We start from the raw sequence: 18,676 nt of genomic DNA on the forward strand, positions 1-18,676 counted from the left end.
CATTTTCTCGGTGCTCTCTGGAAAGACTGTATTTCACCAGTACCACATATCACTATCGGTTTTATCAGACCGCATGGGCAGTTCAAGTATTTGTGTAATCCTTAGATGACGTAAGTGCTAAATTCCCAAGCCATCAGCGGATTTCAGCAGCTTCATAGCCAAGTAAAGGTATATTAATTATAGTGTTATATTATAATGATGAAATGAGCCTACAATGTTAATTTTCTGAAAAAGCTTGCTTTTGAAATAAGGCAGTTGTAATCCGATGTCGTTCCTCCAGCAAGCTCGGGTCCAGGTGACATTTTACGTTGTTAACTTTTCCTAATTTTTTTTAAATTATTTTTTAAATTTGAAATTTAATTTACTTTTTATTTTTTGTTTTTTTTTTTAAATTTTAGTTTATTGTTTTCTGTTTATTGAAATTATATTATATACAATTTTTTTTACAAATAAAAGCAAGCCTTAAAATATTAAAGATCTATGTCTACTAGATTGTTATCCCCCTAAACGCGGGTTGTGCCCCGCATATGTTTCCAAACCAAGTAGCAGGTCTCCAAAATCAGTAAATTTGTAGTGGTAGTTGATATCAACCTTTGTAGCAACACCTTGAAGAAGCGGCTCTTGAGATTTTCGTAGATCTTTTAAATAATCCCAGAACCATGTGAAGTTACTCATAACACTCTACCCGTATGTGAATTTTCTCGGTTCGTGTATGCTTTCCTAAACTAAAAATAAAGCCAACAACCACTGTGTGAGTGGGTAAACCGCTTTTCTGACTCTTGGTATGTTATTGACAACCACAAGTGTAATCAATAATCCGAGTGCCAAATTAAACCTGTACCTTCTTAAATAAACCGATAAGTTCCTTGTACTTTTTATTGGAACTTGCGATAGCAACAATTACAGTCACCAAACGATTGATTAATGGCGATCGCACTTACTCCGCAGAACGAAATCTCAGATATGAAGGGCACTGGAGTGGTCGAAGAAGCTAAATTTACTTAGATTTTGCGTCCTTGACCTCATTAACTAGTGTTTTCCTAAAAACAGGAGGTGCCTCTCCAGCACGCGGACTGCCCCAACGTGCAGCAATAACAACCTTATAGTAATAAATGCTTTCCTTTAGCTCCTTTTCGATGTAAGGGAAAACGCACGTATAGTACAAATAGTAGTAGTCATTAGAAGCAGGGAATTGAGGCTCAGCAAACATGAAGTGTAGATCAAGGGCAGGCGGTTCCTTGGGAGAGGTTGCAGGGTCAAAAGCAGGATACTTGTCATGTAAGATAAGTTTCAGTCTCACAGATCCCATATCATGTGTGATCGTTAGTGTCTGACGATCCGTCCCAAGTCTGATTTGCTGTCCGTTCGCAAATGTAACGATCACCTCGGGCAAGTCTGTGTCGTCTTCGCCGTAGACCGGTATCTGCTCCTTGAGGTAGTAATCGTAAAGACCGAGGAAATACACTGTTACTTTATCCACAGTAGTATCAAATAAGTTCCTAAGGCGTGCACTATCATTTAAAAGGTCCATTTCGTATCGTAGCTTGTAAATAAGCAACTCCCGCATAGCCGCATCTTTAATATCATGTTGCATTAAATTAGCTTCTCCGTCAGGTTTTACACCGAGGCCTTCGAACAACTTCAACGCTTTTAGTTTCTGAAAACGGAAGCACCGGAGATCTATTTCAGTTTGTGGTTTTAGACGCTTCTCTTCCCCAATCGCTGGCTTCTCAGAAACGGTACGTGCAAACTCATATCGTTCCATTCATATGAAGCTGTGTATTGGGGGCCAATGCAATTGTTCAGGTAGATAATACGCCTTGCATGAACCCTACGTACATATATCTACCTATACTTATATTATACCGATGATATACATCCTCTGCCTCGGTGTGAAGTTCCGAGCTCCCAGAACTGTGACTGTAGTTGAGAATCTGCCACCTGGCGTCCCCGAAAAAATTCACCTGAGTCTTCTGGGGTGCCACACAATAAAAGATCCTCAGAATTAAAGCAACATTTCCCGGGTTCCATAGTTCCTGGGCTCCATAGAAATCCCTGCAGTGGATCCCTGCAGTGAAAATGCTTTTATTTAAGGATAAGCTCCACGTTGGCAACGCTAGGTCAGAAACGGTAGATCACAATAACAATAAGCGATAAATTTGTCGAGGATTTTCGGCTCGTAAAGGACTGTCGGCAGTTACAGAGCAACAAATCATCTGGTGACTAACCAAACACACGTTTGCGAGCTAAAACAACATTCGCCTTTTTCACCGGACCTATAGTTACTTCTACAATATGTAGCCTGGCGAACCCGTTATAGAATTAATTCATAGTCTTGTGCCCAAAGTAAATCAGCCCGCATAGTAGAAGCAATAGAGATCATTAGAAACAGGATAAACAAAGTCACTCCCATGAGCACTACCCTAGAACTTCGGAAGGAAATTTGAGACTGATCCACCTGGAAGCAACCTCGAAGTGGAACCAACGAAGAACAGCTAGATGTATTTTCTGTTATTACTTAATGAGGTGAGATTCCTTGGCCTTTTTCGGTTTGCAGGTCTCTTCATGGCTCTATCTCTATATCCATATCTATAGGCCGTTGTAGACAGCCAGCCTTCGCACTGACCACGAAAAGGGGGCTTACATCCTAAAAACGCGACTGTCCGGTGCGGCATGTGGGCCAGAGTCATCAACAATCTTTTTTTTTTTTTCGAAAAACACTGTTCACAATCTTAGTAAAACATTAAAATTAAGGAAAAAAAATCGTAGAAATAAAATATACAAAGTCCCTCAAACAGTGAAGAAACTCCCTGTGTCGTCATTTCAGCGTGAAGACCAGGAGCATGCGGAAAGTAATAACTATCATAGAAGTCAACGAAGCCTCCCTTGTTGATGTTTAACAAAACAGGAAACTAGTTTACGCCACGCGCCAACTAGGAGCTATTAAAATTATTTTTGACGTAACAATATTGAAATAATATTAATTAATAATCGTAGCTTAATTATGTCTCGATCGCAATATTCGGGTAAAGCATAAATGTCAGGGTTCTCCAGGTCTACAGGTCGAGGGGTAAAGTTATCCAGTTATGAAGTCTAGCTTTGAGGACACCATTCACTGAGCTGGTTTGTCTACCAACAGATTATAACAAACTATGTCGATGGTCTCAGTAAGTCTAGCATTACAGCTTAATTCACTTAACCTTAACAAATCTCTAACTATAATCACTAATGGGATGTAAAACATGCAAACAAAAGTCTTTACCCCTTTGAAGTCCTACGAGAAACGCCGTAGAAGTGTTTCTCGTAGGACTTTAGATGCGCACTTCTGCTTTCACATGTGCCATTTCGTTGACATTTACTGGCATCGATTACTCGTTCGACAACAAATTACCCTAAAGCTTTGTAGCTACCTGAAAGTGAATTCAACTTAATAAATTAAAAACCTCAGAATTTCAGAGACACCTAACATACTGTCACGTACCAGGTCTCTGTTATTTGGGTCGTTGTCACATGCATATGGTCCTAGAAAACAGAAGAGATGTCTTATGACTTTTTTCAGATGATCTATAAAATCCTCATCGCTCATCCGCGCTGCGCCTCCCTCTAGTCCCGATTTCCGGAATCGCTTAAGAGAACTCTTCTCGTTCGTCGCGCATCGCTTCCGTCGTCCGTTAAGTATCATAGCTAACACGCGATGACAGTCGCGTTAGCAAACCGATTTACGATAGCAACTATAACTGATGCCTGTTAGATTTTGGTACTCGCCCGAATTACTACCTCGTGGTGATCTGATCTACCTAAGGTAACACCACTATTGACACTTTATAATATGTCACCGTATTGCGATGCCAATATTGCTAAGGTTGACTTTGTTTTCTATAATACTTATAATATATTGTGCTATTCTGTGGTATAGATTCGACGATAGCGACGTCTACATAGGAATACGTGGACTTGAAGATAGCGTAACCTATAGCTATATGTATATATATATATATATATATATATACACAGTACGTACTAATGCAGTGTTTAAAGTCAGTCTAAATTAGTCAGCATATTAAATCAAACAGATAGTTGATCAATTGCGTAGCCGTCAGTGGCAACGAAGTAAAGCGGCTGTCGTTCTATATTGCAGTTGTTGTAATACAGAAAATGAAGTCGGTCTACTCGCCCGCTCTTAATGAATGATGAATTAATTTGATTGAAAAAAATGATCGATAGTGAGTGGTTGACGTGAATACGAGTGTGCTTAATTCTACAGCCTACGGATACGTTAGTTATTGATGCTTGTATAGGTCGATTCATTTATCGTAAACTCATAGATATCGACAGCATAGACGCCTTGCATATCATAACGGCAAACGATCACCATAGCATAATTAAGCTCCATCTTGTGTTGGGGGCCAACCGCCTAAGGCGATGTCGAAGGCCAGCTTCAAGTGTTCATTGTATCTAATTGGTAAATGTTGTATTGACTGATGTTTTTATTTGTTGAGACACTATTCAATGTTAGCGACAACATAATCTCTCCTATGACCGATAGTTTTGTTATCTGCAACAGAATATGAAATTTTCAAGCATTTTTGCCGCCGCATTAAATGCTTCCAGTATGTCTTCGGGACCCGTGACTCAACGAAGCAAAAGCGCTATCAAAGGGAGCAATACAAATTGTTTGTACGAGTTTGTTTCATCGTCGTTTGAGCCAGCTCTCTTGACACTGTCACAAAGTTCGTAAATGCCTTAGACCGATGTTATTGCGAAGCTTAAACGTTACACTGCCCGGTTCGATCTTCGTCTCCTATTAACGTCGGACATCGTTGAAACGATAAAGGGCCAATACCATTTCAGTAGAATATGGTTGACCTCAGAACAACGCGGGTTTTTTGCTCCACGATTGACCTGTGTAGCAAAATTCGGCCTTAATCTTTCTAAGCGACCCCATTGTCCATTGCAAAACGGTTCATCTCGACCTAATGTGAGGGGCCGTACTATGCAGTCGAGAATTTTATGCCGGCAATAATAATTTGGTTTGATTGTGAAAGACTTTTCCGGTCCTGAAACTGATAAAACGTCCGTGATGAAAAAACTCTTCGAAGATCTAGGGTGAAGACCGAAAAGGAGTTATGATTCGTTTCACTCATATTGTTCATCTGACGGTGTTAGATCCCGTACCATACCCGAAACTTCAGAAGAAGCATTTGAGAACAAAGCCGATGAAGTTTATAGCGACAAAGGTGCTTTAATAGGTGGTATATACCTAGGCATAACATTAATTCCATACATGATACATCCTATTTTGGAAAATGGTACATTATCTTCTGAAGAAGCTATAAATAGCCACCTGCTGTGTATACGTCGCTGACGACAATGCTTGCTTCGCTGTCGATGACATGCTCTGTAAATTTGGACATAGCCTCTTTACGATCGCGGTAGCCAACTAGATACAGCGTACCTGTCTCCAGCCTAAATAAAATAAAATGTCTAGCAAAAAGATATCAGCTTCTTGTCACTCGTACCTGCGTCCATTTTATCCCATATCTGTCCCTTAAAACACATTTGATTAACGCAGGTTGAGAAAGTTTGCTTTTCGTTGTACTCTAATAGATAGTGCTTTTAATTATACCTTGTTGAAAGAGTTTCGCTTATAGAGAAAGATATATATTCTTCACAATGTATGTGTTCTATATATATATATACGGTATACGCGTAAAATTGGAATCCTCTACCCTCTAATGACGCAATTGACGGACGGTTGTAGAATGGCCGCTAGTAGGTTTTCGATCCCTAGCTGGTGCCAAACGAATGCCTTGTTGACCATGGCGCTGAATCTTCTTGGACACCATTGCTCTCTAATGTGCAGTCGGTCGCACGAGATGTGATGATCAGTTTAAGCTGGTTATTATAGTAAACACGCGCTGAAGATGAAAATCGTCAAGAACGGAGAGAACACAATCGCACTATGTTTGTTACTTTACTTATGATGACAAATCCGTCTTTTATCGTACGTCCGGTGGTTGGGCCGTGAAGCATCACTTTAAACAGAAGGCTCCCAGCATGAAGTTAAATGTTTACGCCTAGATTTGAACATACATACACACACTATCTACCCGTAAGTTTAGCTGGCAAACGTATAGTCCGCTGCACTATCATGGGAATTCGGCTATGGACGACTATAACATCGAATCTGACACACCTCGTTTCTCAGGTTGTTTACCGTGGTATAGGAGGAGTAAAGATGCGTTCAATCGGTAGGGTCAAAAACTGAATGTAGAAAAACTTTTGCAACTGCGTTTGCTCAGGGAAAAATTTACGAATAAACGAATGTTACTATTCCGCGAGTGGAATACACGAAACATTGATTGGATGGTGACGGAAACAAATGGCAGTTTCCATGGAGAACGCGCATAAAAACACGGCCGATCTTTCGGAAGGTCTCATTGTATGAACGAGTATAGTTAACGAATTGAGAACGACTATACTGAAGAGTCTTGTTTTTTTGTTTTCGTTTAATTCCGACTATTTGCAATACTGTATTCTACTTCCAATAACCTACCGATTTTTTCCCTCAGTGAAAAGTAGGCGGCTACCTACTCTGCACGTCGTTGGTTGAGAAGGAACGTAAGGTGTACCTTATGTAAGTGTTTATCGAAGTTCTTCGATATTTCTTGTAGTAATCTCAGCTATTCGTTCTGCCGTTTGTAGACACTCGTGCGCAGTTTGGTTGCTTTCGTAAGCTCAAGAAAACACATAATTCTAGATAAAGCAAAATTATCTATCTTCCGCTGCAACTAAAATCATAGCACTAAAACCTTGTATGTAAACCTTATACCCGTACACTTATCGGTTCGTCGGACTCAAATCGGCTTCGCAAAATTATCAGGTTAGCTGATTTTTGATAAATTGCATTACTTATTGTGCTAAGAGGCCGTGCGATAGGACAGGTTGAATAAACGCCGTTTTTGCTAGAGGATAAAGTTACCTTCTTGCCATAGAGCATAATGCTAAATTAGGCCAACTGACCACTTTGGCAATTTGCTCGATAAGCGTGAAGAATTTTAGAAAATGATCTCTTCAGGACTTATGGATGCAACATGAAACACATTCTAATATAAATTATTTCAGCAAAATAACCTGCAGCTGTTGAAACAGAGCATTAGAATTGCATAGATAGCACTACAACAGACGAACAGAATCCCCGATCCCCCAAGTAAGAAGTTCCCTAGATCAAGTAAATATTATTATTATGTAATTAGATAACTAAATTAATGTAGTAGGATTTTAAGGGAACTGCAACCGGGCGTCTGTAAAAATATAGCTTTGGAATAGAGTAATTGTTTGTTAGGGACCGTGTGCAGCGAGAAACATGTATCCGGACAGGCCGATTAATAACTGCGCGTGCTAACAAAACTGTATGCACATACGAAATCTTCACAACGGGATCCTACGGAGTAGAATAACGGTAACGGGATAAATGTCGCTAATAAAGTGGCTGAATCAGAAAATAAGGACTTCTATATTGACATAGATTCAATGAGGAAACAGGGTCGGAAAGCGAAGATTTGGATAATTCGCTTGGCTAGGTATAGGGCCAATAAAATCTCTTTCTTACGCAGTAGTATCTGTCCGATCATGGAGTTCTTTTTTTAAAATCGCTTCTTTTGGGCTCTATATTTGAAATCCTCTATATATGTTTATGGGAAGGTTGTACGGTGAATGTGAACTACAGTTTGGTGGGACCTTTATGAAAGTCTATATAAGAAGGTATTGGTTCCAATCAAGAGCTCTTAATGAGCTCAACTGAAATATGATTTGTATTCCTATAACTGTGCCTCAGTTTCCAATCCACAAATGTCGTTTCAAGGGTGAAAACTTTTTTATTGAGTGTTTTATGTGGGATAGATCTCCTAAAATCGATAGCTGAGTTAAAATTGAGGTAAAACTAGATGAGGACATATTTTGGCGTGAAAAAGGCTAATAGCAGAATGTGGCAGTTGTTTCGCCTAGGTGGCGATCGGGAAAACTGCGGTGAAAACCTGAGTTCGAACTACATTGCAGAGGAAGCTAATAGGTTATAGCCTAATTGCTGATCGCTATTCGGCGTCGCCTTCACTACAGATATAATCAGCCTTTGACCTCTACGAAGATAAAAATATATTTAACAGTGAAGCAGACGGGAGGCGAACCGATCGATTTGCTAGAAATCTTGAGAAGCATCCTTGTCCAAACTGAAGCATCCCCTCAATTAAGCCTATTTCTTTCGACCAGCTAATGAGTCATCGTGAGAAATGCAGTGCATCGACTGGACCCGATTGTACAAATACTTTTATCTCAAGCGGAAAGGTTTGTTTTTTTCACGTAGTGTATTTTTGATTTGGTTAATTTTAAGCTGATGCCAGCGGTCGATACTTGCTTTCCCATAAAATGGGGTTCACCAAAGCATAGAAACCCGCATTTTTTGGTGCAGTAAGCAAGAAATGTATCATCTCTAACTACCAAGCCAATGAGAGAAGTTGAATGGGAAATTTTAATGCATGCGCCATATAACACGAACTATAAGATTATTGTCTGCTTTGGGCCCTGCAAAACACCTTTAATGGTTTTAAGTTAGTGTCAATGGAAAGATGCAGGACCCATTTATTACAATTTTTCGCCCAGAAACCACAGAAGTGGATTATAGTCTTACCAGAAAAACGGCAGGAGGTCACCAATCAAAATAGTACATGTCGAAAATTATTTTAACGTATAAAAGCGTGCTTTAATGTTGGCTTAAAAACAGCCAAGACTTTTTGACTTATATATTATTATTTTTATCTGTAGACTTCCCAGACATTCTAATGTTTTTTAGGAGAGCTATAGGTAACGATGAATACAGATTATAGTTCGACAATAAGAAAATCTAGCCACGCTGCGATGATTCAGTAACAAATATCTGTAACATCATATACATGTGGTGTGTGATCACTACTACATGTTCAATGCCAACATGGCATTATGGCCCGTTGGGGTGTATTGGGGCCCGAGCCCAGTCAGATGCATAATGAGGGTATACTTTCGCTCTGGCGATCGAAACGATGAAAAATAAATTTTTTTTAATTCATTATTTGCTTTTGCCAGTCGCAGCTCTTGACTGGTCCGTTAGGTGATGGTTCGTCAATGTATAGTCTTAGGTGTATAACTTGTTCTAGCCTATAATTAATATTGATTTACTCGGAACTCCTCATCTTCAAATTCTCCTTCTGGTGCTTCATCCCGTGTTTAATTCAATACTTCATACAGTGCTATAGCCTTATCATTAATGGGCACGGCCTTTAAACCAGCAACCAGTCGGAACTACATCACTACTCCAGCAATGTTTTTTTTCTGGATGTCGATCTGCAATTCGAAAATTATTATCAGTCTCTTTAAACAGGGAATATTTATCATGCGAAAGATGTATTTGTGGTCAGGATCTATAAAAATATCGCTTACATCCGCATTTCCATTGTAATCCTCGAATTTGACGGTGATCACATACGGCTTAGTAAATCGACCATGATTATAAAGACGCCATCAGTCGCCACGGCTATCCAGTTTAAAATTTTATTAACGGACGCAATGGGACATTGAAGTCACCCTTCTTGTTGTGCGTTTGCGTGACGACTGCATTGATTTTACATTTTTTTAATAGTTCCACGAACCTTGGGGCTACATATGATTTTTCATGTACAAATTTCGAACGGCTTCCTCCTGAAAATTAAACTATGAGACTAGTTTTTTCATCTGTATTATACCCGGTGCTCCTCTAACGTAAAATTTGTTCTCTGTGCAAATACGTATATTTCATATGGAGACGTACGCCTATGGAAAGGCCGCTAGACGATGGAAGCGTCATTGTCTGGTTTGAGGCGTCCCTCGTTGCACGAAGAGTACTTATGGATTAAAAAAGCAGCACGCGGATTTCAGTACATGCACCTGGTTATAGCCATGCATTTGCCGTGCTACCCTGAATCTGTCCCATTTCTTATAGCCTTATTCCGAGTTAACTTGGCCGTTAGTTTCATAACTCCCATATGACGGGTCCTGCCGAAGACTGCTTAGTAACGCATTTCATTATGGCCCTTAGTTAGCATATCATTAGGTACACCGATATATGATCAAGCTTGTTTGAATAGGTAATCTAGGTGCTTTACAAGGAAAAAGGTCATAATATTGCTTATAACCGATGTCCGGTTAAAGGAAGAAAGAAATTCAAAGGGCATTCAAGGAAAAACCCCGAAAAATTGAATTGCAATCGTTACGGTTTGAATTTCACCGCGGCGACCTAATTATGTAATTTATCGAATTTATAAACCTTTCAAAAAACGTATCGCAATTTATTAGCTAATTAATTTATCGCTATTTATAGTAAGGAGGCAACCCCGCTTTTCACCATTCGATTAGATATGCTCTGAAAGATGCGTATGAAGCCGTACAAATTTATCGCGTATAACTGTGTAACCTACAAGCCTGTTACAGATAAGTTTCCGTACATAGTGTTATAAGAGCTAAGCGATATGAGTTGATCAGAAGTCCAGGACTACCACCCACTAGCTGAAGATAGTGGTGGCATTAACCTACCCACAAGAGTTGCTGTGGTAGCAACGTACATAGTTTTAATTGAGAATTTCTAGGCTTTTCTCACACCGACTCGCCCGCAGCTAGAGCCCGTTCTTGGAAATTTCTTGCATGTCTGATGGCACATGTATTTACTATGTGCAGTTCCGACTTGCTCAATTCGATCATGAGCTGCTCCTTTCAAGATTCGTTGCCCCGAACGCTTTGCATAATATACGTTGTTAAAGGCTACGTTCAAGTTGCGTGGCCCCTTAGGTATGTTCTGTTTTACGTATCCCCCCAAATGTATAACTGTCACGGAGTTCGTCAACAAACACGACGGCGATAAGATGCTTTTCGCACCTGGGCTTGATTTTGAATTTTCCTTCATCGTACAACATATAGTAACCATATAAGGCCTCACATGTCTGATATTCATGGCTGATAACGTTGCTTTGTTAAATAGTCAAAGAAACAAACCGACATATGATTCACAACGATTTCGAGCAAGGTGTGCCAATAATCAGTAGCCAATAAGAGATTTACTGTAATCTCGACGATAAATGTTTTCCTATCAGCTGTCCTTTGAATATTCCATATTGCACGCAGGCAGGCGAAAATTGTTAGAACACAATGTTAGATAAGAACACTCGTGCGCAGTGTATTTTATACCATGAGAATTTTCTGCCACCCAGTGCGCATTTAATAAACCAAAACGTATCGTACAAGCAGCAGCGTTACTCGAAATGAACAACCCAATCCAGTTCTGCCTGACCCGCATATCGAACCTCATTAGGTTTCTTTAATATCAAATATTGCAATCGTATGCTCAATACCAAACCTCTAGGTCCTCTGGGTGATCGAAGCGTGGAAGGAACGTTTTTTTGATTTGTACTTAAAACAAGATCTTTTGTGCTCGATATTAGTAACTACCTAGAATGCTGGTTGCAAAACGCGTACAACGGAACAAAGAAATCTGTCAAATTTGTACGCGTCATGAGACGTTCATAAATGTTTCTCTTCGTCACGGGGCACCTTTTCTTGATAGCACTCCCATTTAATGAGTACAGTCACTTCCCATATTTTAGCTTTGTCAGTGAATATGAGAAGGTATCCATCTTCCCCAGTTTTACCCTTTGTAAATTTCAAGTTAATATCGCGCTGTTCATCGTTATGTTTAACGTGCAACCTAACTTCAGAAACTAATCCCGCTTCATATTCGACTTTTACAGGCGTATCAGCTTTTTCCCAGATTACGAGATCGAATTGAGCTTCGTTGATGTGAAGTCCTGAAGCTGGTGCGGGGAGCGCGCTGTCTTGTTCGATTTCGCAAATCTGTCTTTCAATATCCGCAAGTATTTTCTCTGCACGGACTTGTAAGGCTCTATCGACAACCTCCAGCGCGCCACCGGCAATATGATAGTCACAATCGGCCAGCGCAAGGTTTTGGTCGCCGTCGGACTGTACGACAGCCTCGCCCGCGGGCCTCACGTCCTGGTAAGCCTGAAAAAGAACCGAGAGGGCAAAGTCTTTCCTAAGCGGAACACCGGCGCGTTTAACTTCCTGAATAGTAACTCGTATACGATTCATCGTTCTGTTGAAGAGCACTTTCGCGGAAGCAACATTGAATCGGCCACTTCGGATTGCCCGAATAATGCGATCACGCGAGGCGTCGTCTGATAAGTCGACATCGCCGACAGAGATTTGGCAAAGGAAGGCCTCTATTGTCTCCTGTAAATTTAAAACTCCACTTGTTAGTACTTTATTTTAATACCAATCTACAAAAAATTTAGACAGTCAAACGCAACCTTCCTTTTTGGTCATACGTGCCTTCCTTGACAACAACAATACGCAGGCGGGTTTCGGGTATTTAAATACCCGACAAATAAATATAGTATATCGCACCATAAAACATGCGCTTATTTAAATAAGCGCATATTTTATGGCGCGATATACTAGGCAACTGGGCTAGATGCATCGACTTATTTCAGGCTTCGTTAACCTAACAATCTTAGTCCACTGAACTTAGAACGGTACATAACATTGCGGGACTTTTTAATAGCTTTCCTAAGTCTTGGAGGTCCTCCAAGTCGATTCTTGCAGCCTTGATGAAAGATCCTCTACAATAATTGTAATACCAGCCTGCCACACCACACACTGATCGCACCAAAACCACTTAAGTCTGATAGTGAGCTACCGGTTTTTAGACTATTTTTTTTGTTTTTCTCAGGAAGTAGGAGGTAAACCTTGATTAAGTTCAACGAAAACGCAGTCCAGGAGCACGTACCTTCTCAGGTTTGCTCCAGTAGACAGAGAAGAGTTTCATAATATGTTTAGCCATGGTAGCGAAGTAGCGCAAGAATTGCGCGTCTTCCTGATCAAAATCCTGAGCCGGTATTCTTGATTGCACCTTTTCAACCAGGCCAGCATGGGTCTGCGATCTGCCGGCCTTCCCACCTCCACATGCAGCCTCTTGCTCCTCTATTTGACCCTGCTCTTTTGGAGAAGGCCGTCCTGACAGCGCCCGAGCTTTTGCAAACTGCCCTCGTGATTGTTTCTGCGGTTCGGCGTCATCTACAGACGGCTCGCCCTCTGCTTTTCTCTCCCCCCCCCTAACCAGCCGGGTTCGGGTCCGCTCGATTCCCGAGCATCGGTCTTTGGATGATGAGCGCCTTTCTGGCTCAAGAGTACCTACCATATCGCCGCGTGTTTCTGTGCCGCTACTGCTGAGATAACCACGGCAATTTTTACTAGATTTTGCTCTTACACTCAACCACAGCCAAAGGAGGGACAGAAACTACATCGAACAACGCTTTCCCAAACTGTGAGCTTTAACCCGACGATAAGTCTCGTATCAAACTATATAAAACCTACGGAAAAGTGTTTTATATCGAAATATACGAGCTCGTAACTCATGCCAAAAATAGGCAATAGAAACTGCGCAAGTATTATTGGTTGTCAATGCTATTGGTCTTACAAATACACATATCTTAAATTATTTTCTAGAAACAAGAACAGATATAAATAGTAATAGTTTTCGATTACTAGATTCAAATAATAATATAATTTTACCTTATAAAATTGAAATATGATTATTAGCTTGATCAGCTGATGTAGTTGGTGGTTATATAATTCCTTCCTTAGCTTTAAAAGTTCATGTAATACCTGGACGGTTAAATTATACAATCATATAAAACAAACGGTAGAGAGATTAACCAATGACCATATTGAAGCGGCTCCCATAGTGAAGGGGAGCTCTAGCTATAGCCCTATAACACCCAGTGGCATCCCTATAGGTAAATGTAGCCGGAATAATCCATTCATCCTATGGACTTTTCATAAATACTTCTATTAGCCATTCCGTTAGTCAAACAGGGACTGGCAACGAAGCAACACTTTGACGACAACTCTTATTTCGGTTAAAAAAAAAAAATCAAGAATTTCGACGCGTATTGGCAAGGAAGGCAAACACGTGCACACCACCTAAAAAGCAGCAAAAGTTGACTAGAAATTAAGAAGTGAACTAACAGTAATTGGTCATTGGTAAAAACACGATTGTACAACATTGCAAATGTGGGCATCAATCGAACCCCCATTCCATTTAAGATGTAACCCTGTTAATTGATCCGTCTCCAGTATATGGTGCCTCTTACACGGGAATGTATTGGATTGTTAAATTGCGCGATCGGTCAAGAATAATGAAAATGAGAAAAATCGTCAAAAACCCAAGTGGCAAGTTTACGCCTATGCAATATCTATGATGTTTAGCGTATGCATTGATACAATTTTACGTATTCATTGACCTAATTCTGTAGCTGTACGCCGCTTACAGAGCAGTACCTTAAGCATGTAACGAACTGGAAGAAAAAGTGCATAGTTTTAGAAGAAGGTTGATTCAATGTTAATATTCTAGTATGGTTAAAATTATTTAAACCGCTGGTTATAGGCGCGTCGCAGGGTTGTTGAGAACTGTTTTTATAACGGCCTATCGGGATTGCCAATTGGTACTACAGCACAGACGTTGGTTGTCACTCTTGTGTTTCTCTAACTGCCCAAGCTGCCTCATCTGTTGGAGGATCGTTAATAACAATGCCACAGTCTGCTATTGGTAGTACTCATTGGAGAACACATCGAATAATAACATAGGTGAGAATGCAGCACATTGGCGGAAGCTTCAATCGTATGATGTTTAGAGGTAGGCACCAAACCTAGATAAATTTCGACCTAGATTTAACTAGGACTTCTGTGTATTTAGATTTGTTCGACTCTTAGTAACCTGTTTAGTTTGTCTGTGAGCGGAATTTGTTCTTCTGTCGACGCGTAGTACGCTCTGAGGAAATAAAATAGCGTTATTACTGCTGGATTTCTCGAGTTCTTAATTGAATCAAGGTGGCGTAATACCAGGTTTCCAGATGTTGAATGAGTAACGGCATTGCACTATAAACGCCTATCTGTGTTGTATCATTACATCAATATATACAATTATACAAGAATATGAGAGAAGTTTCACTAAGACTTAAAATAAATTCAGTAAAAATTTTAGAATTCTTATAAAAACGTAATGGATACGTCTTCAAGAATCACTGGACACCTATAAACAGCTGATCCGATTTTGACGCTTTGTGTGATGTCTTCTATAAGCATTTCGCACTACTAGAGTAACCCATATTACTACTAATCTGCGCTACCAAAGCAAAGTACCACATATATGGAGAGCACGAAACGGCGTATATAAATGTATGTTCTAAAAAGGCCTTGTATAGGTCAAAGAGTTGTTAATTATAAGACATTGCAGAATTTATTACTCAAAAAAAGTTGAATCTCAAATCTCGAAAAATCACTTTGCAAGGCTTGCTATTGTGTTTCGGAACAGATTCTTTGGATTAGGGGAGCTTACCGTTCAATAAATTCGTATAGGATCAGCGTTAACACCGATTTCCGTTGGTACAACGGTGTTGATAGTGTGGATGTATAGAAAAAACATCAATAAATCTACAGAAATATCATGAAGACGCTCGTAGGCACTGTATACTCAGGACAAAGCGACATAACCTCGGGAAAGACCATTCATAGGAGAGCTCAGATGACAACTCCACAAACTGGCTACAGATTGCAGTTTTCTTTGGGTCACTATTTGGAATCTTTCGAATGTCGGGTCAATAGAAAACCCTTGAAAAAGTTTCATCAGACTCGGACAGACATCAGACAGTCGGAAAATATAGAATTTCGAACAATTTGGACGCTTCAACTACTTCGTCCTTACGCTATACCACGTTTGGGTACCACAGTTTTCTCATGGATGGCATATCCACCTGAGTCGGTGCATATTGAGCGAAAAACGCATGTTCGTTTGATATGGCCGGATAAACTCCAGGACAGGTCCTGGAACACTCGTTAATACTCGGAAGACTAAAATCATGCATATATTCAAAACATTCACACGCACATACATTTTGTATTTTTGATAATAATTTTGTAATTAATATTAGAACACGTAAGTGAACTACTTTGGAAGTTGTTGCGCGGGCTGACATACAATCCTAAAAAAAATTCCTTTCTCGAACACAATTCGGCATTTGAGGAATAGGTTTTGAGCCATGCAAAATGTCACGGATAATTCTAAATCGGTGTACATAGATTCTCACTACTATATTTGCTATCATGGCTTAGACAAGGCAAGATGTAGCTAGAGCGCTGTCTTTTTAACACTTTATAGTGCGGCGTATTCTCAGTTAGCCGCACGCCAAACATTCATCAGCTAAAGAGCCGCCGCCGCCCCCCCCCCGTAGTAGGCTCCTAAATGGCGAGAATCATTACATGTGGCGCCTTATCTTGCGCATATGGTCACGATGTTGGACGGATTTATACTGCAAGGCGAAATTTCGTTGCGAGCTTAGAAGCATTTTTTCCATGTATAAAAAATGTAAGCTACAGTAAAGGATCTTTTAGCAAGACGCAGTCTGGGGTGCTTGGCTGAATGTTGTTTAATAGACCTACAACTACGACACTATCATGCTACAAGTATAATACATCGAGCATTTATGTATGGCAACAGACACCCTGTGGTCGCTCGTTTCCGGCCACGGTCAACCGGCCTAGGGTTGGGCATATTGGGAGCAATATAGCTATGGCCATTCTTCCATGTGGCTATGCTGATACTGGTAATCTCAATACGGTGCGATTCCAAGGCCCCAAGGGAAATCTTTAGACGTTTCTGGTCTCCCGACCACCGGCTGTCATTCATAGCCGTGTTATAAGGTGAAAGAAAATGTAGGTCGCAAGATCAAAACACAAGGTTAAAACCTAGGTTAGTTGAGAACGTGTCGTTACGAATTATGTTAACAAACCGTACCGCTATTCACTTCTTAATTGATAGCAAAAAATCAAACTGCCCATTTGGCAGCAGTAGGACTGCATGATAACTTGAATTAGGTAAGTTAATTTTATTACACCCAATCATTCGAGCACATGTCACATTCGAAGCGCCTAAGCTAAACAAAAGAATTCGTTAGAATTTGTCGTGACCCCCTGCCTGATTTAGATTGCAACAATTCACGAGTCTATTGTATCCCAAGTAACTTTAAAGGAAATAGCTCGATAAGCGATAGGTAGCATAGGTAGTTCGCAGGACAAATTAGGCAACACACTGGTATTGCCTTAATCACTATACTAATGGGAAATCATCACAGATGTACATGATGCAAAGGTATCGTATGTTTGATTAAGGTAGTCACAGCTGGTGATAACTAATGATGGGCCGTCGCTAGCCCATATTTAAGAAGGGTAGATGCTGCATTCGTAAATACAACAACTGAATAGGCATTTAACGGTATTACTAAAGTAAAGAAAGGTCCGGGTATGTTACAGTGCGTTTTAGACTCTATCGTCGGAGAGACGCCAAAAGGCTGCGTGGCCCATCACGTCAATCAAGCATACCTCACAACCTTCATTATGAGATCTAGAAGAGCTTTGCAGCTAACGGCAATACTAACCAACGCTTATATAGTCAATAGCTGCCATCCCTGAAATTTCCGGCGAAAGGACAACGAGCATGTGACATGACAGTCTAAAGCCGGTGTCACAGGAGTCATCTAGATCCTTTCCTCTGAAGTGAATCTGACAGAGCAAACGAAGTTAGCAGTACAAAAGGTGAAAACGAATTCGCCCTCTGGAGCACATTGTCTAGTTCCTTTCACGCATTTGCATTAAATGTATCCTAGCTACCTAATACATCAGACCATGTGCACTCGCAGAGAAATCGCGGCATTAACACTTGCCTGTCATTCAGGATCAGCTACGAGTAGCTTTCCTGCTACCGAATCGTAGAAATTCTGCAAGAGTCTTACCATAAAGTACCGTTACTTTGTCCTGGAAACCGTCTGGCTTTAACTGGGCCAACATGCCATTAGGCAGATGTTTTAAGATGCATAGAGCGTGTCATCTCAGTACCCCCGCCCCCCGAAAAAATAAGGGTGTTCGACTGTGACAGCTAGGGAAAGATTATACAATGGATGCATAGTTCGATGTCTTTTAAACACTACACAGATCGATCGTACAACCTCTAAAATGCATTGGTTTATAAGTAGTGAAGTCGATACTCATATTCGATAACATATAATTGACGACTTCAAACCTTTTGAAAGATCCCAGTCTTTCTCTCCAAGGAAAATCTAATTTGCTGTTGGAATCAAAGTAAGATACCTTATACTATAGTGTTAAGTTTCATATTTTTTATGTCCCTTAATACATTTGGTGATGACGATGATAACGATCGGGATTGGCGTTTTTTTCAAGAAATTAATTAAATGGCCTGGCCAATTTTAAGGCCTCTTTAAGGATACGTGATCGTAAATATTTGACACACATTGTACGTGCGACAGCTAAGCATAATCTGTCAAAATATTTAATTCGAAAAATCTATCTATAAAAAAAATATTTACTCATGACCAACTACATTATTCAACAAAGTTAAAGTTGATTCAAGAAATTTTTCAAAATCACACGCATACCGCTCGTTTGCCTCTCTCAACAATTCTCTCCCTTGATAGACGAAAACTTTCTGGCCTGAGTAATGCGATTGGATTCTTTTCTATAGGATAGA

General features: G+C 40.2%; 2 protein-coding genes across 2 annotated transcripts; both read right to left on the bottom strand.

Annotated features, from left to right (window-relative positions):
- Positions 1-838: 838 nt before the first annotated feature.
- On the bottom strand, positions 839-3,875 carry LOC111272035 (uncharacterized). The gene is made up of 2 exons (XM_022853188.2): positions 3,482-3,875; positions 839-1,657 (listed from the first exon to the last, which is right to left on the bottom strand). The coding sequence occupies exons 1-2, from the start codon at positions 3,680-3,682 to the stop codon at positions 998-1,000; spliced, it is 861 nt and encodes a 286-aa protein (XP_022708923.1). The 5' UTR covers positions 3,683-3,875; the 3' UTR covers positions 839-997.
- Positions 3,876-11,334: 7,459 nt separating this feature from the next.
- LOC111272034 (uncharacterized) lies at positions 11,335-13,556 on the bottom strand. Its single transcript, XM_022853187.2, has 2 exons — positions 12,863-13,556; positions 11,335-12,306 (listed from the first exon to the last, which is right to left on the bottom strand). Exons 1-2 carry the CDS (start codon positions 13,271-13,273, stop codon positions 11,581-11,583), a joined length of 1,137 nt encoding a protein of 378 aa, XP_022708922.1. The 5' UTR covers positions 13,274-13,556; the 3' UTR covers positions 11,335-11,580.
- Between the last annotated feature and the right edge of the window lie 5,120 nt (positions 13,557-18,676).

Source organism: Varroa jacobsoni, unplaced genomic scaffold, assembly GCF_002532875.2.
Source record: "Varroa jacobsoni isolate VJ856 unplaced genomic scaffold, vjacob_1.0 contig01451, whole genome shotgun sequence".
NCBI lineage: Eukaryota > Metazoa > Arthropoda > Arachnida > Mesostigmata > Varroidae > Varroa > Varroa jacobsoni.

What these genes read in the sequence shown, in the direction of transcription:
- LOC111272035 (XM_022853188.2), bottom strand. Translation starts at nt 3,682, where the DNA reads ATGATACTTAACGGACGACGGAAGCGATGCGCGACGAACGAGAAGAGT. An exon ending in ACCCAAATAACAGAGACCTG is followed by an intron (nt 1,658 to 3,481) that starts GTACGTGACAGT and finishes TTCCGTTTTCAG; the next exon opens with AAACTAAAAGCGTTGAAGTT.
- LOC111272034 (XM_022853187.2), bottom strand. Translation starts at nt 13,273, where the DNA reads ATGGTAGGTACTCTTGAGCCAGAAAGGCGCTCATCATCCAAAGACCGA. An exon ending in ACTGGAGCAAACCTGAGAAG is followed by an intron (nt 12,307 to 12,862) that starts GTACGTGCTCCT and finishes TTAAATTTACAG; the next exon opens with GAGACAATAGAGGCCTTCCT.